Source organism: Lemur catta, chromosome 24 (genome assembly GCF_020740605.2).
Source record: "Lemur catta isolate mLemCat1 chromosome 24, mLemCat1.pri, whole genome shotgun sequence".
Lineage (NCBI taxonomy): Eukaryota > Metazoa > Chordata > Mammalia > Primates > Lemuridae > Lemur > Lemur catta.
Genome location: NC_059151.1, coordinates 4,557,769 through 4,583,782, shown reverse-complemented (window position 1 = coordinate 4,583,782; position 26,014 = coordinate 4,557,769). Strand labels below are relative to the sequence as shown.

The 26,014-nt window shown below is 38.5% G+C and overlaps 1 protein-coding gene across 1 annotated transcript; it reads left to right on the top strand.

Moving 5' to 3' along the window:
* The first annotated feature begins 694 nt into the window (after positions 1-694).
* On the top strand, positions 695-25,422 carry HSD17B11 (hydroxysteroid 17-beta dehydrogenase 11). The gene is made up of 7 exons (XM_045536792.1): positions 695-1,085; positions 8,206-8,313; positions 11,471-11,602; positions 13,108-13,214; positions 16,311-16,448; positions 21,764-21,880; positions 24,472-25,422. Exons 1-7 carry the CDS (start codon positions 855-857, stop codon positions 24,560-24,562), a joined length of 924 nt encoding a protein of 307 aa, XP_045392748.1. The 5' UTR covers positions 695-854; the 3' UTR covers positions 24,563-25,422.
* The last annotated feature ends 592 nt before the right edge of the window (positions 25,423-26,014 follow it).

The following is a 26,014-nucleotide window of genomic DNA, read 5'->3' as shown; positions in this document are numbered from 1 at the left end:
ATTAAATACGCACATATATATAGGGTTCTAAACCAAAAATTATATAGGTAGTCTTTAGGCAAAGTGATTTTCTTTCTATTTTATTATTCATTCTGGAGGCTGTGATATATTCATTTGGATAAAGACACAATTACTAAAGTGCAATATACATTTTTTTCAAATTCTAATAGGTCAAGTGAAATACGGTTATTCAAATATACGGCTCTTTCCTGTGGAAACAGCCCCCTTAAATATAAGAATTGCTCCTGGGGCTTGATTATTGCTGTCCCTGAAGGGACAAAATTTCCTCAGTCCTCCAGAAATTGTGCTCAGTTCAGACTTAAATTTGTGTAGGGTCATTTCTCAACTGGGAGCAGAACAAGCAGCCTGTTCAGGCTCCTTTAAGATAAGCATCTACATTTGCATCTCTTATCTGCTGATAGGCGACCTTCAACTTTGAAAGAAGCATCTGGACTGCAGACACTGTCAGTGATCCTTGTAAGCTACAGGAATTTATCCAATTTCGGAAAACAAGCTCGTAATTAACCCTCCACGGTAGGCTCAGGAGGCCAGGGAAACGTAGGTAAAAAGACTTTCTTGGCCATAAACTTGTTGGGGCTGCGGGAAAGAGGAGGCATCGCTGGGTCTGGACTTTGCCCCTCCCAGATTTCAGAGCCAGCAAGCAGTCTCTCCGCACTGCAGCCGGAGCCAATTGCAAAAGACCTAACAAAGCCCAGCCCAGTGGAAAGAACGGTTTCAGAGTTGTTTCTCTTCGATAAAAGAGCTCTCTTCCTTGTTCTCGCTTCTACTCTGGTGTTTGACCGAGCAGCCTACCAAAAGCAATTGAGAGTGATCGGTAAAAGAAAACGCACCAAATGCTCGCAGCCCCCAAAACGATGAAATTCTTTCTGAACAGCCTCCTGCTTCTGCCTTTACTAATCATCTTCTCCTTAGAGTCTTTGGTGAGGCTTTTTATTCCTAGGAAGAGAAAATCAGTCACCGGTGAAATCGTCCTGATCACAGGAGCTGGACATGGAATTGGGAGACTGACTGCCTATGAATTTGCCAAACTTAAAAGCAAACTGGTTCTCTGGGATATAAATAAGGTAACAGTGCTTGCTGTGTTTTACTTTCTGGTACCTTTCGTCTGTGGACGTGTCTGCATTTTGCCGGCAACCACTCCATACCCCATCATCTCTGTAAGTAGGTAGAAGGAAATTACTGTTGCCGTTTTGCAGATGGAGGGTGGGGAGGAAATGAATGAATATGTGTATGTTCACCTGATTAATGGACTCAGAGGACATAAGATTCCCAGGTACTGCCCACCACTGATTTGCTATTGTAAGTCCATCCTCACTTTTGCCCTGAAAATAATTTTTAATCTCCTCCTGAAACTGATTTCACTGATCCTGCTATCTTAATCATATAGAAAAAAGAAATTGTTTTAGCGAATATATTAAAAAAGAAGTTTGTACCTATTAAGAAAAGGCCTACTTGCAGTTAATGAGATAGTGCTTTAAAAGATTACACCCAACAGAAAGCAACTCCTGCCATAGTTATTGCTAGGAGTAATTTTTAAAAAACATCTTTTAGTAAAAACAATAAAAAAGAAAAGACCTTCAATGTAAATTATTTACCCAGGACAAGTGTTGATGTGGACTTGCACCTGCAATCAAGGGTGTGAAGTTAAATGAGCTGTTAACCTAGTTGAGTGGTTGACTGAGATGGCAGTCAACAAACACAGGGACATTAGAGACAGGGAAGCAAACAGGAAATAGGGTCCCATGCCCTCAGTCTAGTTAGGGGAAAATACACATTAAGTAATTACAAGTACAGTGAAAGATACAAACTAGGCCCAGCCTAGGCAGCATGGTCAAGGTTTAGCATGGTGGCATGGTCAGACACATAGAGCGCTCTACTCCTTAATTGGGCAATTTACTGAACTTTCCAGACCTGTTCTGCAAGATAAATAAAATAACAGTACCTACCTCAGAAGGCTGGGAGGAGGATATGAGGTAATGCCACAAGCATTTAGCACATTTGGCGCGTGGCACACGCACTGGAGTTATTAGCTATTATTGCTCCTCGACAATGTGAAGTTTAAGCCACAATTCAAAGACGTGTAAAAGTTGGTTAGGTTAATGACTTCCAATGCCCGGTACTGGTTTGTATAGAATTTTCTCTTGAGTGAAGTGCATTTATCCTACAAACATTTATTGAGCGCCTACTATCTGCCAGCCACCACTCTAATGCAGAACTGGGGATACAGCAGTGAGGAAATCATGAGCCTCATGAGCCAGAGACAGTAAACAAGTCACACTGTATAATAAAATACGTAATCATTAGATTGTGGTAAGTATAAGGAAAAAAGTAAACGATGAAAGCGAATAAGGACTGTGTCTGGGGGGGGGAGGGTAGGAGGAGTGCTGGGCTTAATCAGGTGGCCAGGGAGGCCTTACTGAGATGGAGACAGTTGAGTCAGGATCACAAGATGCTGAGAGCATAGTGAGTCCTGGGAAAGGGATCAGCAAATGCCAAGCCTGGCACAGGGTGAAGGAAGGGAGAGAAGTAAAGCACAGTTCAGGATCTGTGTTGTCAGTGCAATGGTAGGTACTAGCCACTGGCCCCCTGTGGCTGTGTGCCTTTGAAATGTGGCCAGTCTGAATTGTAGGTGGAAATACCTGTTGGATTTCAAAGACTTAGTATGAAAAAAAGAATGTACAATTTTGTGTTAATACGTTGTATACGGATTACATGTTGAAATGGTAATAATTTGGCTATATTAGGTCAAATAAAATACATTATTATGCTAAATTAATTTTTAACATGACTACTGGAAAAATTAAAATTACATACATGGTTTGCATTTTATTTCTTTTATTGTTTTTTTTTTAATTTTTTAAGAATAATAATGTTTAATTTGTGACCTTTCCAGAGGTCATTTGTATTTTACCCTAAGATGAGGTCTTAAGTTAAACAGATGAAACTCTAGTTCTATAAGTCAGGCAACAGAAGAGGTTTTTCTGGGGGAAGGGAGGCCGTAGTACTTGGAGGTGACCTTTCTGATATCCTGGAAATAGTGTCGTGTCTACGAAGCCATTGTGTTTGCGGGCAAGGCATTCTCTTTCCAGGTCTGCATGGTTGATAGCATACCCTCCTCACGTTGGGTGACTTGAATTAATTAGAGTCCAGATTTTCAAACCTTCCAAAAATATAGAATCTCAGAATTTTAGAGATTTGGAGAATCTTAGAATTATCATGGCTAAACCCTTTATTTTATAGGGCAAGAAAATTGGGGACAAAAAATTGTAAGTCATTCTGATTGGTTAGAGCCACAAGATCCAAAAAATCAAGGAAGCTGATAGTGTGAGGACTGAACACGTAATTGACCAAGAGAGTCTCTGGAGACGTATTGCTGTTATTTAGACCTACAGGCTAGGTGCAGTATATTTTTGCTGTTATTGCTCCATAAATCTAACTGAGCTACATCTAAGCAAGAGGAGATGTTACTACTCCAGTGTCTACCAGTTTGTTATTTTCATCTAGTATAATCATTACCTATGTCCCTAGAGTAATTGTTATTACTTGCATTAATATTTTATATTATAATCTTGTCATATTTGTGAAATTTAATATGTAGCAGAATACTAGAAAAGTCAACTGATTCTTTTGTTTCTTTTTTTTAATTTAAATAGATTTAGGGAATACAAGTGTTTTTTTTATTACGTGGCTAAATTGCATAGTGGAGAAGTCTAGGCTTTTAATATACCCATCACCTGAATAGTGTACATTGTACCCAATAGGTAATTTTTCATCCTTCACTCCCTTCCTGCCCTCCCCCTTCTGAGTTTCCAATGTCCATCAAGCCACTCTGTGTCACCATCACATCATATTTCTGGGGGACAATACTGGGCTAGAGGCTTTAAGGGGCAGGAGCTCCAGATCACAAAGTTTCCTGTAAACAAACTATTGTGTGTACTTTGAATTTTACTCTGGGGAGTCAGTGGAGGGTTTTGAGCCAATTTCTATTGAAGAGGATCCTCCTATTGAAGAGATTGAAGAGATTGAACAGGAGGGGGGATGGAAGGAGCAAGCACGCAGGGCGAGCAGTTAGGAGGCGGTTGTGATAATGCAGGTGAGAGGTGACATCATGGGGACTGTGGGACCAGGTTGGTAGTCGCAGAGCTTGTGAGAAGTGGTCAGAAGAATTAAGGACAATTTAGTAAGTTTGTATTAGGTTAAATTAGTATAATTGAAACAACCCATCCTTTATTCTGAGATTATGTCCTTCCTCCTCTTTTGTGGGTAAAAAATAATGTATTTTCTAATGAAATTACAATGATAGTATGTGAGAATTGTTTTGTTAGTTTTTAATGTCCTTATTTGGCCAAATAAAAGGTTGGCAATCCTGGTTCAGTATACACACTCCACTCTTTTTCTTGGAATTTTGTAGATTTTAAATTATGGGAGTCTGAGAATCACTAAATCTGGAGAAGGGTAGGGTGGGGGTTTGGAGCAGTCCAGGTAGAAGAAACTCGACATGTGAAACTCGTGGTCTGGTGATATGTGGAAAAAGAAGAAGGAAGTGAAGTCGAGTTTAAGAATGTTGGCAGATCCAGCTGGAAGGACAGGGGCCAAAGAGAGGGAACTATTACTTAAGGTACAAAGATAAATTATCCCTAGAAACAGTTAGTCAGACTAACCCAAGTAGTGGGTTAGCAACGTGCACATGTACCCAATCTCAGGATGTTAGGGGCTGACACCTGCGCATTCATCATTAAGGCTACGAAAAAGGAGTGTGAAGTTAGGGAGGAATTAGTGGTGACATCAGCTTTGTTCTACTGAGACTGATAAGCAGGAATTATTCATTTTGCTCCATGTAGATAATCCATCACTTCCTGACAGTTCTCATTCCCATGCCTGAGTAGATTAGTTTGGAAAGACAAATTTACAGGAAGTAGTAAACACATGGTATATGCGCACGGACTGTTTGTCAAATGAAAAAGTGAATTAATGAATAATTGTAAAAAAATAATGGGAGGAACCATGAAAACATTTAAATTCTTAGTAATCTTGGTAATGGGTGAAAAGGTCTTAGTTGTGGGAACAGAGGGCAAAGAATGATAACTGAATGTTAAGACTAAAGGAAAACCCAGGATCGAGCCTTAAGAACTGAATCCAACACATTAGAAAAAGGTTACCAAGGGAACTCTTGAAGAACTATGAGCAATTCCACTGTGCTTTGAAAAATTTTAAAAGAGAAATTCATTCTCCTTTGAAGGTCTGCTTATTTTTTATTTCTTACCAATGAATATGGGGCACTCTCTGGAATTTTTCCTGGAAGAATTGAAACTTAAATGTGTTGCACAGCTCAGAAGGCGTGGAAAAGCAGACCCTGGCCCTAATGAGATATATGAGGAAGACCAAAGAAATGTGCCAAAGGGAGACAGCAAATGTGGAAAAACCATGTCTTTGCCTCCACACACTTGGTGGTTAAGAAACCCAGCACTAATTAGCAAATCTCTGGAAACAGAATAACTGGAAATGTTGGATTTTTATTATACAATTCGTTCAAAGTAAGAGAGTATTTGTTAAAAATAATTCATTTTTATAAAGAGAGGACCCAAAGAATCAATACATTTTTTAAAATTCTCTTAATGTGGCAAAATACATATAACATAAAACTTACCATTTTAACCATTTTTGAGTGTACAGTTTAGTGGTGTTAAGTACATTCACATTATTATGCAGTGATCTCTGCTCTCTCTCTCCAGAACTTTTTCATCTTTCCAAGCTGAAACTCTGCACCCATTAAACAATATCTCCCCAAATCCCTCTTTTCCCAGCCCCTGGCAGCCACCATTCAATTTTCTGTCTCTATGCATAAGATACTCTCATATAAGTGGAATTATACGATATTTATCTTTTTGTGTCTGGCCTATTTCACTTGGCATAATGTGCTCAAGGTTGTATGTGTTGTAGCATGTGTCAGAATTTCATTCCTTTTTAAGGCTAAATAATATTCCCCTGTATGTATATACCACATTAATAAAATATACTTTTAAAAGGAAATGCTAAAAGCTGGTTACATATGGGAGGGCAACAGAAGGTTTACCTGAGATGTTCATGTTCCTTGAGGAATAAGGGTTCCTCATCAGAGTACACTACAGTTGGTCGAGATTTCAGTAAATGAAAACACCCTGTTTCCCTTTATTACCATAACAAGCTCACTACGCAAACTACTGATTCTTCCCATAGCTGTCCAGACTTGGGTTTCCTGCAACATTAATTTCTGTTTACAGTTTGTACACTGCTGCTCTGATTTACCGCACTCACTGTGGGCAGATGCGTAAGTTCTCCCAGGGTCCATCCACTTGTGCATTAGCTGACCAATTTCTTGGCTTACGACGTTCACAGACAAGACCTCAATCCAAGATATCTTGTGAGGCATTCCCTTAAAATGAAAAAGGCTAAAAATTGTTCAAAAGCAAGGAAACACATAAGCAAAGATTAAAAACAGAAAACCAAAACATAACCCTATGGTATGATCCTGCCACTGAAGGTGACTGAAAATCAGTGCCCCAAATTGGGCTCATCACCCCTTTCCTCGGATCTGCCCTGCCCTGTAATCTGTCTGACATATCACAGCACTGCTGTGCCAGCTCCTAAAACTAAAAACCAAGGAGGTCAGGTGTGGTCCCTTTCCCTCCTTCCTCATCCAATTACCAAATATTGCTGATTTTGCTTCCTGAAGATACATTTTAAAACTTATTCTCTCCTCTGAGTCTCTCTCCTAGTGCCACAATTCAAGTTCGTGTCATCTCTTGCCTGAATCACTGTAATTGCCGCCCGATTTTTCTCTCTTCCTCCAGTATTGACCCCTGAAATCTGCTCTCCATCCGTCAGCCAGAATAATCAATCAAACACATAAACCTGACTTCAGAATTTAATCCGTTGCTCCACTTCACTTTTTTTTTTTTGTTTGGATAAAACTTAATACGACATGTAACACCTTAACCTGGCCCTTCTGCTGGTCTTGAATTTTACGATCCGTCCAACAACGCTGATCTTACCAGTGGCTTCCATGGGACCATTCTCCTGTCCATCTTTGCTCACACCCTGCCTGGCACGCCCTTCCACCCCAGGGAAAGACAGGTGAAAGGGCATGCCAACCACTTCTAGAATTGTATTGCATGCCCCTCCTCTGTGTTTCTATAACTCCCTGTATATGACTCTGTTGTTAGACTCACAGTGTATTAGACTGAACTGTATAAAACTGCCAATATTCAATCCTTTATTATGAAAACAATAACAATTTTATGTAGTCCTACTTAAATATTATACTTATTTTATATTTATTTCTGCTACACTGAGAACTTTTTGGAGTTGGGACTCTATCTCATTCATGTTTGAGCTTAGGTTCTCCTAAGCTCAGTGAATGTGACCCACACATTAAAACGTTGAAAGAATGGATAGGTCAATGAACTGCAGTTGACTCATTATTTATTTTGTAGCCAGTAAATTGACGTCCATGAATAGCTCTTACTGACATGGAAAACTTAATGTTTTATTTTTTTAAAGCCTGATATGGAATGCACACAAATACATACATTCACAAAGTATTTAAAATTTATAAATACAAAAGATATATTTTAAGATCTTTATCTTTAAAAAAGCTTGCTTTAAACCAGCAGCCTCCAGCCTTTTCAGCACCAGGGACTGGTTTCATGGAAAACAAATTTTTCAAGTCCTGGGAGGAGGGAGGGGGGAGGGGAGGACAAGGGAAGGGAGGAGGAGGCAGAGCTCAGGTGGTGATGCCAGCGATGGGGAGTGGCTATAAATACCGTTGCAGCTTTGCTTGCCCACTGCTCACCTCCTATCGTGCGGCCCCATTCCTAAGCTTCATGGAAGACAATTTTTCCATGGAAGGGTGGGTCGGGGAGGCGGAGCTCTGCTGCCCAGTTCCTGACAGGCCCCAGACGGGTACTGGCTGGGGGTTGGGGACTGCAGCTTTAAATTCAGTTCCAAATAAAAGAAGTACTTTCAGGCAAAGTTCTGAACGCAAAATGTTCCTACATCCCTGCCAAAAATGTGTCAGTTAAATTCTTGCCCAATTCAAGTTCAAAGCATCTACCTTTTTTATTATTTTTAATTATTTTCAGCTGGTGACATAATATGCTCACATCAATTATTTTGTTCTCTTGCCCTCTTTGTTGCTTTTCCTAGCACGGAATTGAGGAAACAGCTGCTGAATGCAAGAGACTGGGTGCCAGGGTTCATGCCTATGTAGTAGACTGCAGTAACCGCGAAGATATTTACAGCTCTGCAAAGAAGGTGAAATTTTATGCTTAGTTAGAATCATATCGTGTTAGAGCCAGGAAGTATTTTAGGGATTACCTACCTAGTCTGTTCATGATGAAGACACAGTAAGTGAGAAATTTTGTTATTTGTTAAAGGTTATGCATCTAGCTAGTGCCAAACCCAGAACTAGAGCCTAGAACTGAAGTTCTCAGACGTTAGTGTGTTCTGGAACCTTCCAGGAAGCTTGTTAAAAATATACACTCTTGGGCTCTACCCCCGGATGTTTTCTTTCAGTAGGTTGAGGGCTGGGCCCAGAATGCACGCCAAGCACCCTACATGTTTAACACCCTATACACCCTCACCTTTACCTGTGTATTCTGATACAGGTAAAGATACTTGGATGACACACAATTGCTGCTCTCCAGTTCATACTAGCTGTCTGACGTTGGACTAGTTCCTTAACCTCTCCGTCTGAGTTAACTGTGTCATGGGTATCACAGCCTCATACCTCATACCTCATAGGGTTATTAAGGATGTAAAGTACTTAGAACAGCACCTGGCCCACAGTAATCACTTTGTAAGTGTTAGTAGTAGTATAATGGAACTACCAATACTATCTATATAATTTTGTTACTAGTCATTGTTAGGGAGATCTACTAGCCCAACTTCCTTAGTTACCTAAATAGAAAACATTTGTTCCCAGACTCATCTGGGATTAGGCTGCTCTGGAAAAGATAATTTTATTATTCTAACCTATGTTGTATATTTTAACTATTGAGTTTTTATTGAAATTGTCCTAAGGCTATAAGCCTACACAGAATATATACAAAGACTTGTGATTATCAGATATTTTGAAGTAGCTGTTTTCACATGGCCACTTTGGTAACAGGACATCTTTATGCCACCTAAATAATTAAATTCTCAGCTTGCTTTCATTAATAAGAAATATGCGAGCTAAACATTCACACCCTGGAGAGATAATAGATAATGATGAAGAAAGGGTCGAGTAAATGGGGAAATTCTTCGGTAACATAAAACATTACTTTGTATTTTGAGAGTCATAATAATTATACGGCAGCTTTATCAATTCAACCACATAAAATGTCCTGCTCTTCTTGATCCTTTGGGGCATTATTCTGAACAACAATTTTTATATTGTGCTAGAGATGTGGATATAGGTATAAATGGTGTTGATCAGGGTCAAATGGCTTCACACTTTTCTAATTTCAATAAATAAAATCCAATTCTGACTGATGAGCCTTCAGCACGGCATACTGATCCTAAACTGGGGTGTTGATGGGCCCCTGCCATTGGCTTCTGTTCTCTTTGAGGTGCCCTGTCTTGGGCTCTGAGGTCAGACAGATCTGGGAGGGTCCCAGCTCCATCTTTTAATAGCCTTGTGACCTTGGATATGAAACTTAACCATTTTATGTTTCATGTTTCTCATCTTTAAAGTGCGTATGTAAGAATTGCTGCCTCAGCTGGTGCAGTGGTGCATACATGTAGTCCTAGCTACTTGGGAGGTGAGGCAGGAGGATCTCTTTAGTCCAGGAGTTCAAGTCCAGCCTGGGCAACATAGCAAGACCCTATCTCTAAAAAAAAAAAAAAAGAAAGGAAAAGAATTGCTGTGAGAATTAAATGAGAAAAACAGTGAAATGATGTAAAATGCATAATACAGTTATAGCCTCTAATAGGCTATTTGCCACCTTTCCGTCAGTCCCCCAGCACACTGTAACACTGTCTCTAAATAATAACTCTATTGATAGAGCCAGCTTTAGTTTGGAACATAATGTATACCAAAATGCATTATGATTCCAGAGTCTATCTACCCAAGAAGCTTAGTTACTCAAAGAACCATAAAAATATTATATCATATAAGATATTCTTGCATTGCTAGCCCTTGGGACTGTGGTAATCTAATCTTAAAAAAGTACAGCTTAAGCATCCAGATTTTATGATCTTTCTTGTTTGAAAATCCTGTTGCTACTTATATTAGAGTCCACAAGCTATACCAATTATTTTGAAAAAAAATTATATTATTTGTGATTATTCCCTGTTGAGTACAAATAGTCTTTACAGTTTAAAGGATGCCTTCTATGCTCTTAGCAGCAAGCCTTGTTCTTTTGTGTTAATATATATTTCCTCAACTGAAATCATTTTACCTATGATAGCTGCAATAACCTTTGAAATCTGCCCTTAAGAGCTTACATAAGCCCTTCTACAGAACCACTTTAATTTCTCAAATGTTCTTCCTTCCGGATGAATGCCAAAGCAAATTTAATTATTAAGAGAAAACACACACACATATTAGAAAAACATACAAATGTATTTTTTATATTATTTACTGTCATAGTTATATTACCATATTACATATTCTCATAGATACCCGAGAAGGTCAAGAAGAGAACTTTTAAAACATAATACTTGTGGACAGGTATAAATGGTGATGAAATAATGATGTATGATAATGGTAGTAAAAACAGTTTACTATGTGTACCAGATACAGTGCTAGCTCCTTTACATGTGTTATTTTATCTATTTCCACCACAACTCACAGGGAAGCTCTGTTATTATCTCTGTTTTATGGAGGAGGAATTGAAGTTTTAAGAGGTTAAGTAACTTGTCCAAGGTCCAACAGATAGCGAGTGGCCGAGCCAGAACTCAATTCAAGGTCCGGAGACACCACACATGTTAACTCTTAAACCTCCTGCCACCGCATGGAGAATGACTGGTGAGCAATAGAACAGAGTGACCATGAAAATAAAGGAATAGAAATACAGAAACAGAAAATATGGCCAGCCTAATAGGGTAATCAGTTCTGCATAATGCTCCATACTAGTCCGTGAATTTGCCAATTAATTTAACTTTTTTTGCTTAGCTTTTGAAGTAGTGTTTAAAAAATAAACACTGCTTAGCCAAATACCTCTTGAGCTATAATAAATAGAGCAAAGTCAAGTGACTAAATTAAGTTGCAAAAGAAAATTTCTGCATAGTGGACTTGCAGATAGAGTTGTTTGGTACATAAGTACCTAAGATAAAAAGAGTTCCCCGCCCACCCCATGTTAGTACATAGATTATAAAACTACTTTTTCCCACATCTAGTAGAAATATGCATATTCCTTTACTAGTTATTGTATTCAAACATACTGTCATACCTCTTAATGAATATATTTTTATTTTATTTTTAAAGGTGAAGACAGAAGTTGGAGATGTTAGTATTTTAGTAAATAATGCTGGTGTAGCCTACGCATCAGATTTGTTTGCTGCACAAGACCCTCAGATTGAAAAGACTTTTGAAGTTAATGTACTTGCACATTTCTGGGTGAGTATGACATCTTTTACAAAAACATTTGCTTTTGAAAATCCCAAAGGTTAGATTTAAAGTAGAGCTTTCAGCAGAGGTAAGAAAGTAATAAATCGATGCTAAAGTTTTCTCCAGGTACCAGGGATGACATTATACAATGAGAGCACTTTTCATGCTATGACTAAATCCCATGTATCATTTCTGCCCCTAAGAGTATTGACAGTAATAATAAACTTCGGGTGTTGTATATATTTAAATTCTAAGCTGGGTTCTCACATCTCTGCATGATCCTGTTTAGAGATAAAGAGGGGAGTTAGGTACCATCTGAGTTGTGATTCTGTAAAGGTGAACACAGTTTTCTTTCAGATTCTCATGAGACTCAGGCCTCATGTTACTTCCTGGCCTGAAAATTGCAAACTTTATCATTCATATACACACACACACATATATGATCATGTGTGTGTGTGTGTGTGTGTGTGTGTGTGTGTGTTTCTGAAGTCTCCAAATATTGTCCGTATGTCCAGTTCTTAAAAGGTCTTGCAAAGTTTTCTTGGACATGAGTTTGGAATGACTAATCTCAAAAGAATATTGGGGCCAGGTACAGTGGCTCACACCTGTAAACCCAGCACTTTGGGAGACCAAGATGGGAAGATCTCTTGAGGCCAAGAGTTCAAGACCAGCCTGACAAAATAGTGAGGCCTTGTCTCTACAAAAAATAAAAAAATTAGCCGGGCTTGGTGGATTTACACCTGTGGTCCTAGCTACTTGGGAGGCTGAGGCAGGAGGATCAATTGAGCCAAGGAGTTCAAGGCTGCAGTGAGCTGTGATCATACTACTGCACTCCAGCCTGGGTGACAGAGTGAGACCATGTCTCTAAAAAAGTAAAACAAAAAATAAGAATATCGGGTTAGGTAAAAATGCAGTGTTATTTTATGTTAATATTCCCAAGTTAATGAGATCTACTTTTATGTTTTTCTGTTTGTTAAAATGTATGGTATTGTCTTATTTGTTTCTGCATCCCCAGCACATAGTAGGTACTCACCAAATATTTGGTGCGTGAATCATTTAGTGACTACTGGAAGATTGCTATTCATGTCAATATTTTGATGATATAACCAAACTGTTTTTTAATAATTTCACACTAAATGTAAATTCGTTTGATAACTCTGGAATTATTATCCCTATTCAGTATACGAGATGACGAAGACATCAGTGACAAGAGGTGGAGGGTTAGGGGACATAAGAGAGGTTATGTAAAATCACCAAAAAAAATTTTGTGATTTATTTTGGTAATTTAAATAAGATGGATTCTCAAAGCTTTCAGCATCTGATACTTTGCTTAGTTTTTCTAACGTCGGAATCCTGTCCAGTTGCCTTATGTCGCCGCATTTGGCATTTAATTTAGGTTTTTTCATTTATGGCGGGAACAATATATTTTTTTAAATCTTTGTTTCAAAATATCCCCAATGGGTCTGCACATAAAAAATACAGTGTTTTTTCTCTTTTACTGAAACTATTTCTAGACTACAAAGGCATTTCTTCCAGCGATGATGGAGAGTAATCACGGCCATATTGTCACCGTGGCTTCACTAGCAGGGCACACTGCCGTCCCCTTCCTACTGGCTTACTGGTATGTGAACATGTGTTTCCTTCATTGGTTCTTATGCTTAACTCGTATGTGAGATTTCTTAGCCTATCTAATGAGGACACCTTTATAATGATAATAGCCTTCATGTTGCTGACATAGGCAGGAAGAGTTGCACAAAGTCTGTTGTAGAACAGCGTTATCAACTGTTAATCCCCTTCTAGATTTCAACGAGAGGAACCTTTTAGAGGTGGCTGCAGGGAATTTATCTAGTTACAAGCTAACCACTTAGCCAACCACTCCTCCCTTTTAACGACAAGGAATTACAAACAAGAACAACATTTTTTGTAGCATGAGCAAAAATTAATATTGATAATTTTTAATAGTAATAAAAATGGATAAAATTTTGGGAAAGCAAAACAGTGTGTATGTGTGTGTTTGTGTGTGCTAGTTATCTGAGATTCTAAACATTAAGAATATCAAAACAATGAAATTCTTTAAAAAAAAATTTAATGCTTGTCCATTTAAAAAGCCATGCCTTTGTAGTAACTGCAGAGCTTGAGGCAGGAAGCAGGTTACAGCAAGGGTGTGCTTCATGGGGCTGTAAAGAATTGATCAGCGAGCCCACCGTAGCCAGGGTGATCCTGCTTGTTGCATACACTCTAACAATTCTTTTTTTTTTTTTTTTATAATTGAGACAGAGTCTCGCTCTGTTGCCCGGGCTAGAGTGAGTGCTGTGGCATCAGCCTAGCTCACAGCAACCTCAAACTCCTGGGCTCAAGCGATCCTCCTGCCTCAGCCTCCCGAGTAGCTGGGACTACAGGCATGCGCCACCATGCCTGGCTAATTTTTTCTATATATATTTTAGTTGGCCAGATAATTTCTCTCTATTTTTTAGTAGAGACGGGGTCTCACTCTTGCTCAGGCTGGTCTCGAACTCCCGAGCTCAGAAGATCCACCTGCCTCGGCCTCCCAGAGTGCTAGGATTACAGACGTGAGCCACCGTGCCCGGCCCACTCTAACAATTCTTGTCTGCATTTTATATTTTATTGTATATTTACTATATGTTCTAGCAAATAACTTTTAAATTGTCAAATTGTGATTGTGCAAATATATGTGCACACACATCATGCTCAAATTTGTTTTCTACCATTATGCTCTTTTGGAATTAAGTATCTAAATTCTAAAAGTGTGGATATAGTTACACATGCAGCTATAGATACATGTATAAAGATGTAGACATAGGCATTGGTGGGTTATTTTTATATAACTTGCATTTTAAGTGTGCAAGGATATATACCAAAGTGCTTTACTCTAACCAGATCTAAAAAGTGGTTATTTTTAGGAAAGGGCAAATGATTTTATTTTGTTGATTTTTTTTTTTTGGTTCATCTATATTATCTTTCTTTCTTTTCTTTTTCTCTTTCTTTCTTTCTGAACATTATTTGTTTTCTACTAGTTTTAAAAATAAATACAGACTTGGATTGAATTTTCACCAAAAAGATGAAATAACTGGTGAAGCAGTCACCAAACAGACCTCTGGTGTCCAGATTGTGTATTGTCTCTTTCAGAGTCGACTGAAGTTAGGCAATTAATTAGCCCCCAGCCACCAAGGGCTGATACAATTTGGCATTTATTTCACTTCCTTGAAAGACAGTTACAGGTGTTGCCCCCGGGCTACTACACAACATTCCACTTCCCTGCCCACTTCTTGTCTTAGTTCCTAGGCACTGACATAAGCAAAGAGGGTCAGAGAACCCAGCTGGCTGTAAGCTCTGTCATTGTTTCTCCTTCCCTTTGCCCTAGTAATACTGTAGCTGTTGGGTTCTGATTTAACTCTGCTCCACTGAGCATTTCAAAATGAAAACCAAGAGAAAATGTGTTTTGTGTGAGAAATCTGTGATTAATGATGGTGGTTTCAGTAGATATAAATGTTCTCATTGAGTACTGTCAAAGCAGGGTCAACACATACAGTTGTGCAGAATGTGCACTGTACAATTCTACGGTGCAGCGTTCACCTTCAGGTCCTTTTAGACGTGAATGATTTTTCCAGCAGATGGCAGTAAAATTGCTTGAGAAGAGAAATGGCTTTTTAAAATTCACCGAAAGGTGCCATTTGGAAGAACAGGCAGGGTTGTAAGCACACAGGTGGTTTGTACACATCCAACTTCGTGAAAGATCTGAGGTTTGCTCGCCTTTGCAGAACTCCTCTTTAGAATCCTCAGCTATCACTGGCCTGAGCTGCTGCAGTCTGCGATCCTTTCTGACCACAATTACCAGTTGGTCCTGGGTTTTGCTCAGTATCTGATCAATGATGGAACTTTCACAGAGTTGCCCTAAAGACTTCTCTGCCAGCAAAAAGCAGTGTTTATCACGTGTTGTTATTACCAACTGGGCTATTAAACTGTAACACTGCTTTTTTAAACCTAACCCTTTTTAATTAAAACGTAACATACATTTACAAAAATGAAGAAATCCTAAGTGTCCAGCTCAATGAGTTACTGCAAAGTGGACACATCCATTTAACTACCGTGCAGGACAAAAAAATAGACTGTTAGCCAGGTATGGTGGCGTGTCCTGTAGTCCCAGCTACTTGAGAAGCTGAAGTGGGAGGATCACTTGAGCCCAGGAGTTTGAGGCTGCAGTGAGCTATGATCATGCCACTATGCCCCAGCCTGGGTGACAGAATGAGACCCTATCTCTAAAAAAAAAAAAAAAAAAATTTTCAAAAATTAAAAAATATACAGAACATTACAAGACCCCCGAAGCCCCTCCTGGGACTCTTTCCAATCACCAATCCCTCCTTCCTGCCCAAAGGTAACTGCTATACTGACTTGTAACACCACAGATTAATTTTGCCTATTTTTGCCCTTGTATACATGGAATCACACTATATTTACAAGATTTATTCACATTGTGGTTGTTGCATCATGTGACTAGACAACAATTTATTTGTCCATTCTGCTGTTTATGAGCATTTGAATTATTTCCAGTAAGGAATTATTAGGAATAATGACATTATGAATCTTAATCACTTTCCAGCTTATGACATTAGGCAGGTTACTCAACTTCTTTGTGCTTCGTTTTGCTCCTCCTTAAATATGTTAATAATAGCACCTAATCCTCTCTGTTTATTTTCAGCTCAAGCAAGTTTGCTGCTGTCGGATTTCATAAAGGATTGACTGAAGAACTGGCTGCCTTAAAAAGAACTGGAGTCAAAACAACATGTCTCTGTCCTAATTTCATAAACACCGGCTTCATCAAAAATCCCAGTACCAGGTAAGTTGAGACAGAAATTGAAACAGAAGGGTTGGAGGTTGCTATGAATATCAGCTATTTTGTGGGTCTTCCTGAATATTTTAATCCCTGAAACACCTGATATCCTATGCCTTTAGTTCATCTTGATTTCAGCTTCTGCAGGTTGTGGGAAAACAGGTGGAGAGACAGAGAGAGAAAGAGAGAGAGAGAATGACTATAAGTGTAAATATGATTGACACAGGTGAACTTGCTAACCCATCCTTTTTTTCTTCCCCTAAGCAGTGTTGCTCAGACTTAGATATACATACATGTCACCAGGAGTGCTTGGGAACCATGTAGGGGCACCAGCCTATGTTGATTTCCTGGGTTTGATTGGGGAAAAGGGTCTGGAACTCTACGTTTAAAAAGCATCACAGGTGATTCTGATAGAGATTACCCAGGACTACAATGTGGAAAACAGTTCCCTTTGGTAATCTAGAGATTATTCTCCAAAGTGAGTACCACACCATTCTCTTTCCTTGGTTAAAAAAAAATTCTAAAAGATTGGTTTGAGGGTAATATTTAATGTTTCCTCTCTTTGGGAATAGCTTTCGTGTCTTTGTAAACATCTTGCATACTTTTCTTTTAAATTCCAACATTATAGAAAAATACAAATCGGAAAGTTTCCTTTTAAATTTCCTTAAATCCCTCTATCCAATGGAAACCACTCTTAACATTTTAATGAATATCCTTCTAGGCATCTCTCTACATATAGATCCAAAGTCTAAATATTATACAACTGATGTATATTACACATGAAGTTCTAGGGGCAGGAAGCATACTGCTTACTTACCTTAGCATTATGTTGTGGGTGTCTTTTCATGTCGATCAAGTACAGAGTTTCTCATAAATTGTATTAATCATTGGGAACAATAGTGTCTCCTAGTAATGATTTTAGGGTTGTGTTCAATTTTCTAGATTTATAACATAGCAAAGCTGTCATAAGCATCCTTGTGCACATAGAGTTTCACATTTGGGTAATTATCTCCTTTTACATCCACAAATGGGGATCGCTCGGTCAAAGGATATACAAATTGTGAATATTCCTACATATTGCCGAATTCCCCTCCAGAGATGTTGTACCAACTTGCCCTCCTGTCCACAGTGAAGGAGAGTGCCTCACTATACTTCACCAGTCTGCCTTCTGCTAATCTTTTAAACACTGCCAATTCAGTACATGAAGAATAATTTTTATTTTTATCCCTATGACTAGCTAGATGAAAGTGTCCGGCATGTGGTTTTTGGTCTTTTATGAATTGCCTATTTCGTGGCCTTTGTTCACTTTTTCGTATTGAGCTATAGAGGTTAAATTGATACAGAAGAAAGAGCTCTTTGTACATTCCAAATATCCCTTTATATGTCACATCTGTCGCTATTTGCCTTTAAGCCTATTTTCATTTAGTTTTGCATTAAAATTTCTCACAGATTTTTTTTCCTTCATGGCCTTTAGGTTCTGTGAGATATTTAAAAAGTTAGTTCTTTTCCCAAGCTTATGGAAATATCTATATTTTATTCTAATACATATTTTATGATTGCATTTTTCACATTTAAATCTTTGCTCCACCCAAATTTACTTTGATTTAAGCAGTGAGGATGGGTGTGGTAGCTCATGCCTATAATTCTAGCACTCTGGAAGGCTGAGGCAGGAAGATTGCTTGAGCTCAGGAGTTCAAGAACAGCCTGAGCAAGAGCGAGACCCCATCTCTACTAAAAATAGAAAAAATTAGCTGGGCATGGTGGCGCATGCCTGTAGTCCCAGCTACTTGGGAGGCTGAGGCAGGAGGATCGCTTAAGCCCAGGAGTTTAAGGTTGCACTGGGCTATGACACCACTGCACTCTAGCCAGGGTAACAGAGCGAGATTCTGTCTCCAAAAAATAAAAAACAAAAATAAATGAGGTCACGGTACAATTTCATTGTTTTTCCCAAACAGGTAGAGTTGGTCTGCACTGTTTATTAAATTAATACATCATTTCCCTCATCGATTTGAAATTTATATTAAGTTCACATATTTACGTGGATCTACTTTGGGATTCTCTATTCTGTTGCATTGATGAGGTTCAATCTTTAAGTTCTACTTTGACCCCTTAACCTTCTTCTCCTTCCACCTAATTCAGCTGCCTTTGGTGAAAATGTGTTTGAGATTAATGAGGAATATTCAGTGTGGCCACTTGAGAGGAGAGCGGCTTCTATTTCCAACGCACTTTATCCACGGGTAGGCAAAGTGGAGAGCCAACATTAGGCAGTGATTTGGGCGCTGTCCAAAGATCTCAAGCCCCCAATATTCTATCAAATAGTCCTAAAAATCTATTTTAAATAATAATTTTGTTAGAAAATAAAAGTAAGGGTGTTTACTTCAAGAGGGTCAATGCTTAAATTCATCTATTAATATAGCAATCAAGGAAACCCTTTAGTGGGGCGTGGTGGTGCGCACCTGGAGGCTAATTTTTTAACCTCGCCCCAGGCCAAGGCTGCCCAGAGCCAACCCTAACGTGGGCGGGAGTGCCCTCTCGTGGTGAAGCTCTGCTAGTGCAGCTGTAACAGAATGGTGAGGCTTGCGGTGGGGAGAACTGAGACTAAAAGGGCAGCTTGTAGCTGACTCGGGCAGTGCAAAAGCCATATATGCCACCTCCATGTTTGTACCCTTGTAATATTCTGAAATTTAAAAAAAACTAATGTGATTCTGGCCTAACCACAGAACATAAACTGGCAAAGTCCAGCCACATGACCCCCTTGGAGGGTGGGAGGATCCTTGAGCTCAGGAGTTCGAGGCTGCACTCTCTCCAGCCTGGGTGACAGAGTGAGACCCAGTTTTTTAAAGAAAGAAAGAAAAAGGAAAAGAGAAAGGAAGGAGGGAATGGAGGGAGGGAAAGAGAAAAAGAAAGAGAGAGAGAGAGAAAGAAGGAAGAAAGGAAGGAAGAAGGAAAAAAGATAGAAAATAAAGAGAAAGGGAAAGAAAAGAAAGAAGGAAGGAATGAAGAAGGAAAAAAGGAAGAAAAAGAAACAAATAAAGAAAGAGAAAAAAGAAGGAAGAACGAAAGAAAGGAAGAAGGAAGAAAGAAAAAAAAAAGAAGGAAGGAACGAAGGAATTTACATATTTGAGTCAAGTTTTTAACACAGACTGTCTTTCAGTAGTTAAAAATACACATCATGTTTTTAAAAGTTATAATTGAATTTTTTAACCTCGTGCCAGGCCAAGGCTGCCCAGAGCCAACCCTGACGTGGGCGGGAGTGCCCTCTCGTGGTGAAGCTCTGCTAGTGCAGCTGTAACAGAATGGTGAGGCTTGCAGTGGGGAGAACTGAGACTAAAAGGGCAGCTTGTAGCTGACTCGGGCAGTGCAAAAGCCATATATGCCACCTCCATGTTTGTACCCCTGTAATAGTCTGAAATTAAAAAAAAAAACTAATGTGATTCTAGCCTAACGACAGAATATAAACGGGCGAAGTCCAGCCACCTGAACCCCTCAGAGGCTAAGCTGGTGCTAGAGTGGGCAACAAAGGGGAAGTTTGTTTTGATATAGAAACTTAGTGCTTCTATTTAGGAGAAAGAAAGAGCGTGCCCTAATTGAACACCTGTTTATATTTTAGACTAAATAAAATGTCATTTTCTTAAACCTTACACCAGTTTTGAGGCAGGTGTTATTCGTCCTCTTCAGTAGATGAGAGCAACCCGAGGCTTGGAGCGATTAAGTTACTGGCCCATAAGTAAAACTGAGATTCGGATCAAGCTACACCAGCCTTTCTGAATGAAGAAAATTGAACCAACCTGTAAATGGCCAAATTCAAAATAATGTTTAATATTAATGCTGGACTTAAATTCTCTATCATAGCGCATCTAAATGTACTTGACTGGTGCTCGTATTTACGTGTCTAACACACGGCAGGGAAACTGGTTTACTGTAAAGGCATAATACACACTAATCTGAGTTTATTGGAATTAAATGTAATCAGATATTCTGATTAAATTTTTGAAAGCTGAGTTATTTTTGTTAAATAAACGTGGACATCAGTAAATAGTTTTATTAAAAACATTTATCAAAGGCAGCTGTAAATTTCCCTCTGAGAACTACTTTCACTGCAACTCATAACTCTTCCTTTTTCTCTTTTTTTTTTTTCTTTCCTTGTGGATAAAGGACTGCTTTGATTGCTTTTGATTTTTACCTCCATTAGGCCAAAAGCCATTGGTTTCATTATTATATTTCTTCTCCTGTCACAGCTCCAAGCTTTTCACATATAATATAGTATTCTATTATATGACCGAACTACGCTGAGAATGAAAGCTTATATTATGTATTATAAGCTCTATTTTCCTTCACACCTCCAATTGTCATGCTCACTTTTAGGTACAATACTATATTCAGTTGTCCCAGTTTTACTTTACAATATATTTTTGTCTTTCCAAATGAACTATTCTGTATTTATTTCTAAAAAGCTTCAGCCAGTACTTTTTGTCTCACTTCTTTTAATTAGTCACACCCATTAAAAATCTGCCTCCCCGAAATGTTAGCCACCCAAATAGTTTGGTGGCATTGGCAAAATTCATGAGTGTATTTAATTATGTAGTGGTTTTTTTTTTCTAAGTCACTGACAAAATGTCAAAAAGCTGAGGACCAACTCTTGTGCATCTCCCCGCTAAGTGCACTTCCCTAACACACAGATTTTTAAAAAGACATTTTTATAGACCACCTGTTGATCTGTGGTACATATACCTGGTGATTACCCAGTGAAGATGTAACGTGGAACTGAGTAACAAAGCCAAAAAGTAAATCAAGACCTAATAAATGTAAGTGTTCCTTGATCCATAAGATCAAGGACCTAGAGCTGAGTCCATAACCTATCATATTTGAATGCCCCTGGCACTTCAGAAATTGTTCACTAAAGAGACTTAGTGTATAATAAAGCTTTTATAATCTGATTTCTTTCCCAAGACTGATGAAAGTTTAAAAGTGAACTTGTCAGTCCTAATCTTGCTAAATTATTGAGTCCTAGTTGCTCCTATAATTCTCACTTTAAAAAAAAAAAGATTATAATGTTGCCTTTATAAAGTTGTTGTAAAACTTCAGTGGGGTAACCTACGTAGAATATTGAGCACGGTGTGCAGTACCTAGTAAGCACTGAATATAGGGTTCTTCTTTTTATTATTAATGGTAAAATAGTTGCCATTTCTGAGCACTCTGATAGGCGCTACAAGTCGGTTATGTTATGGTTCCTATGGTAATTTAACTTATTTGTTTAGCACCAAACTAAAGCTGGAGCCACAGTGAAATGTTTTGTTTCTGAAGATTGCCTCTGATTTCAGTTTGGGACCCACTCTGGAACCCGAGCAGGTGGTGAACAGCCTCATGGATGGGATCTTGACTGAGCAGAAGATGATTTTTCTTCCATCTTCTGCAAGGTTTTTAATGGTATTGGAAAGGTAAGCAACAGTTACATTTGTCCACAGTAGCAACGAAATATGAAATAGCAATTATCTATTACATAATATTTACTCAGATTTAAAGTCAGACAGTTGATTAAATGCAATTACATGGAATTAAATTAATAAAAATAATAGGCTTAAAAACCACATTGTGTTCATCATTGAAGAAAGATTGGTATAGCTATTGGGTAAATGAACTGAATAATGTCCACATGTTTTTAAGTTGTTTTTTGCTTTTTGTTTTTTTTTGAGACAGAGTCTCTCTCTGTTGCCCAGGCTAGAGTGCCGTGGCATCAGCCTAGCTCACAGCAACCTCAAACTCCTGGGCTCAAGCAATCCTTCTGCCTCAGCCTCCTGAGTAGCTGGGACTACAGGCATGCGCCACCATACCCAGCTAATTTTTTTCTATATATATTTTTAGCTGTCCAGCTAATTTCTTTCTATTTTTTTAGTAGAGACGGGGTCTCGCTCTTGCTCAGGCTGGTCTCGAACTCCTGACCCCAAGTGATCCTCCCACCTCGGTCTCCCAGAGTGCTAGGATTACAGGTGCAAGCCACTGCGCCTGGCTTGTTATTTTTTTTAAGAAAGAAATTTGTGTATTTCTGGAAGTCTTGTCTTATAAATAAATGGCTACAAAGCAGCATAGTTTTTAAGCATTTTTATATAATAGAACTATAGGACAATAACATTAAGCACAGTTGGGTTTTAGGCATCACTTAAATATATAACAGATAATCATTGAGCTTATATTTTGCACAAAATCATACGGAAGCATAGGAATTGCTAAATAATCTTTTATACTTTTAGAGATTCTTGATCCTTGCAACATCCGATATGTTCCACAGACTGGCAGCATCAGTACCACCTGAGAATTTATTAGAAATACAGAATCTCCTGATCTCCTGAATGAGAATTTGTGCTTTAATAAGATCCCCAGATGATTCATGTACATATTAAAATTTGAGAAGCACTTCTTTGGAGCAGTGGCTCTCAACTTTGGTGCACATTGGAATTCACTTGCGATGTTTGAAAAACGCTGGTGCCTGAGACCTCCTCTCCGAGATTCTGACTGACTTGGTTTGGAGTGTGGCCTGGGCTTAGGGAGACATAACAGCTTTCCAGGTGGCCGATGTAGCCAAGATGGGAAACCACTGGTTTAAAGAATGTCTCATCATAACACGCTCCCTTTTTACTCAGCTGGGAAAGCTGGATGGCAATGAGGCTGGTCACATGGGAGGGAAAGAAAAGAGGGTCCCTGGTCAACTGGGAGAAAAAGCCTCTCACTGCCTGTCTCTAGACTCAGGCTTCTTCAAGTTGGTGAGATGTCAGCATCCCTTGGGAAGTCTATTTAAAAACTAGATTCCTGGGCTGGGCATGGTGGCTCACGCCTGTAATCCCAGCACTCTGGGAGGCTGAGGTGGGAGGATCATTTGAGCTCAGGAGTTTGAGACCAGCCTGAGCAAGAGTGAGACCCCATCTTTACTAAAAATGGAAAGAAATTAGCTGGACAACTCAAAATAAATAGAAAAAATTAGCCGGGCATGGTGGCACGTGCCTGTAGTCCCAGCTACTCGGGAGGCTGAGGCAGGAGGATCACTTGAGCCCAGGAGTTTGAGGTTGCTGTGAGCTAGGCTGACGCCACGGCACTCACCCTAGCCCGGGCAACAGAGTGAGACTCTGTCTCAAAAAAAAAAAAAAAAACCACAATAGGACTTTATAGGGCTGAGAGAAATAAATTAAATAATGCATTTAAAGTACTCAGTACATTGTAAGTACTCAATAAATGTTATATACCACTATCACTACCATTATTATTAACTACTACTGTTATTATCATTGCCCTAATTTCCTCTGACTATGAGTATTTGGCGTTTAATTTCCAAAGTCTATTTTGATGCCATCTGGGCAGATCTCTGTATCATCACACTGACTTACATATTTCTGTTGGAATGGGACGAGTTTCTAAATAGTGTCCCTCACTGTTCAAGGCATTTCACATGAACACGTTGATTCCCCGAGGGAACACTGCGGGGTGGGTGTCAGTTTTTCCATTTAGACACGAGGAATTTAAACTCAAAGGTGAAATAACTTGCTCAGCATTATGCCCAAAACCAAATGTGATGTCTGCATTTTCATTTAGCAATTCTACTTGCTCACTCTCTTCATGGAACATTTTAAGAGTATTGTATTCCAGATTATAAAGTGTAAAATTAGCTCCTATTCTCACTGCCTTTTCAACATCAGGTTTCTTTCGTAAAAAAACACTTTAGTATCTCAACTGTTCAGTTCTGTACACCTCCTCTCTTAGATCTTTTGAAAAAATGTAAGAACTTATTTATGTTAAAACCTAAGTATTTCAGGTCACTCCTACCCTAAACAAAGCTACACCTCCTTTCTTTTCGTTTTGAAAAGGAAATGGAATGAATCATAAAGAACTTTTGTATAGTAGCAACTTAAAGTTCTTAATCTTGTTTAAGATGAGCATGACGTGATATGTGAAAAATTAAACATAAATATTTCAAAAGAAGGTATTTTACAAATGCACTTAATATTAATTTCCTAATTATTTTCATGTATCTTTCTTTTAGGATACTTCCTGAACGTTTCCTGGAGGTTTTAAAACAAAAGGTCAATGTTAGGTTTGATGCAGTCATTGGATATAAAAGTAACGGGCAGTAAGTCTTCTGAAAACTGATTTACCAGGTTTAAGTTGATTTCATCTAGTATTAATCAGAATTTGAATGTTTGGGGAGGGGATGGAGGTATGACTACATGGTGAGTGCCAGGCGCACTGTCTGGGGAATGGACACGCTTGAGGCTTTGACTCGGGCATGGGCGGGACATTGGCAATATATATAACCTGAGCTTTTGTACCCCCATAATAAGCTGAAATTAAAAAAAAAAAATTTACACTCCCCCCCCCCAAAAAAAAAAGGAATTTGAATGTTTGGACTCTTGTTTTTCCTAATTATCCTTTTTCCTTCAATATCACTTTTTGAGGCTCTGTCAGTCCTCATTTATTATCACTCGTGTGTTCTTTAGCTGAAAGCTGATGACATATAATACAAACAGAAAAATACCTTGATGTTGACTTGAAGGAAAATGAGGGAAAAGAATAAAAACGATTTTATTAAAATAATTTCCAGGAGTTTCTGGTTCATCTGAAGGCTTTGCAAAATTTATACTATGAATGTTTCTTTAAGATATATTTTTATTTTTAATTGTACTTAAATTTTATATAATTCACATTTCCTTTTCTATTCTACATAAAATCAGAACCTGCAGGCTCTCTAAATATAATGAAGGACTGTGTCTAGGGGCATTTCACAGTGAATTTCATGATCTCTCAAACATTTCATCCTACACGTTACCACTCTGTTTCCTGAGAGCTACCTCACATTCCAAGGCCAAACATTTCAGCACAAGGAAACTAGAAATGGACGCAAGTCACAAGAATAAAAGCATCTTTGGGATTTAAGGCACAGAATTCAGAGAATGTACCCATAAATGGCAATAATAATAAACGGATCAAACTTTAACATTTGGTGTTTTCATCTTCTTATCTTAAGCAGAACATGGCTTAACCTTCAAATTAAAGGAAAATGGATTATCTAATAAAGGTGTTTTTATTTTAAGTGTCTGGAAATTTCTTGGGTGTGAAGCTCAGTAAGATGAGACTATAAGATCAGATCTGTAAATTGGAAATTTAAGTAGGTTTCTTGGGTTTCTAGTAAAGAAAAATATTTTCAAGACTATTTCAGACATACACATAAAGCAAAACTTTGATCTTTATGTTAGAAAGTTCATACTCAGAAAACATACAAGGCAGCATCGCCAGTCCCTATGAAATGTAGCAAATGAGCTACCAGTCCCTATGAAATGTAGCAAATGAGCTACATTTAGATTCAGAAGCTTTCATGGAGAAAGATTTTGATCCAGATTCTAAGCAAAAACTAATATGTATTCAACATGTGTCACCTATGGTCCTAAACATTTGACTTATATTAATTCACTCATTCACCAGATTATAAGGATTCTATGGTAATCTCTTTAAGGAAGGTTACGCTATTGATTCTGTAACAGATAAGACAGTTTCTCAGAAGGCATCTTTCCTATGATAAATTCTCCCTC

Bases quoted from the DNA above. Each gene is read 5' to 3' on its own strand.
- HSD17B11 (XM_045536792.1), top strand. From the start codon at position 855: ATGCTCGCAGCCCCCAAAACGATGAAATTCTTTCTGAACAGCCTCCTG. The intron at 11,603-13,107 runs GTGAGTATGACA...AACTATTTCTAG, and splicing joins ATGTACTTGCACATTTCTGG to ACTACAAAGGCATTTCTTCC. The intron at 16,449-21,763 runs GTAAGTTGAGAC...CTCTGATTTCAG, and splicing joins ATCAAAAATCCCAGTACCAG to TTTGGGACCCACTCTGGAAC.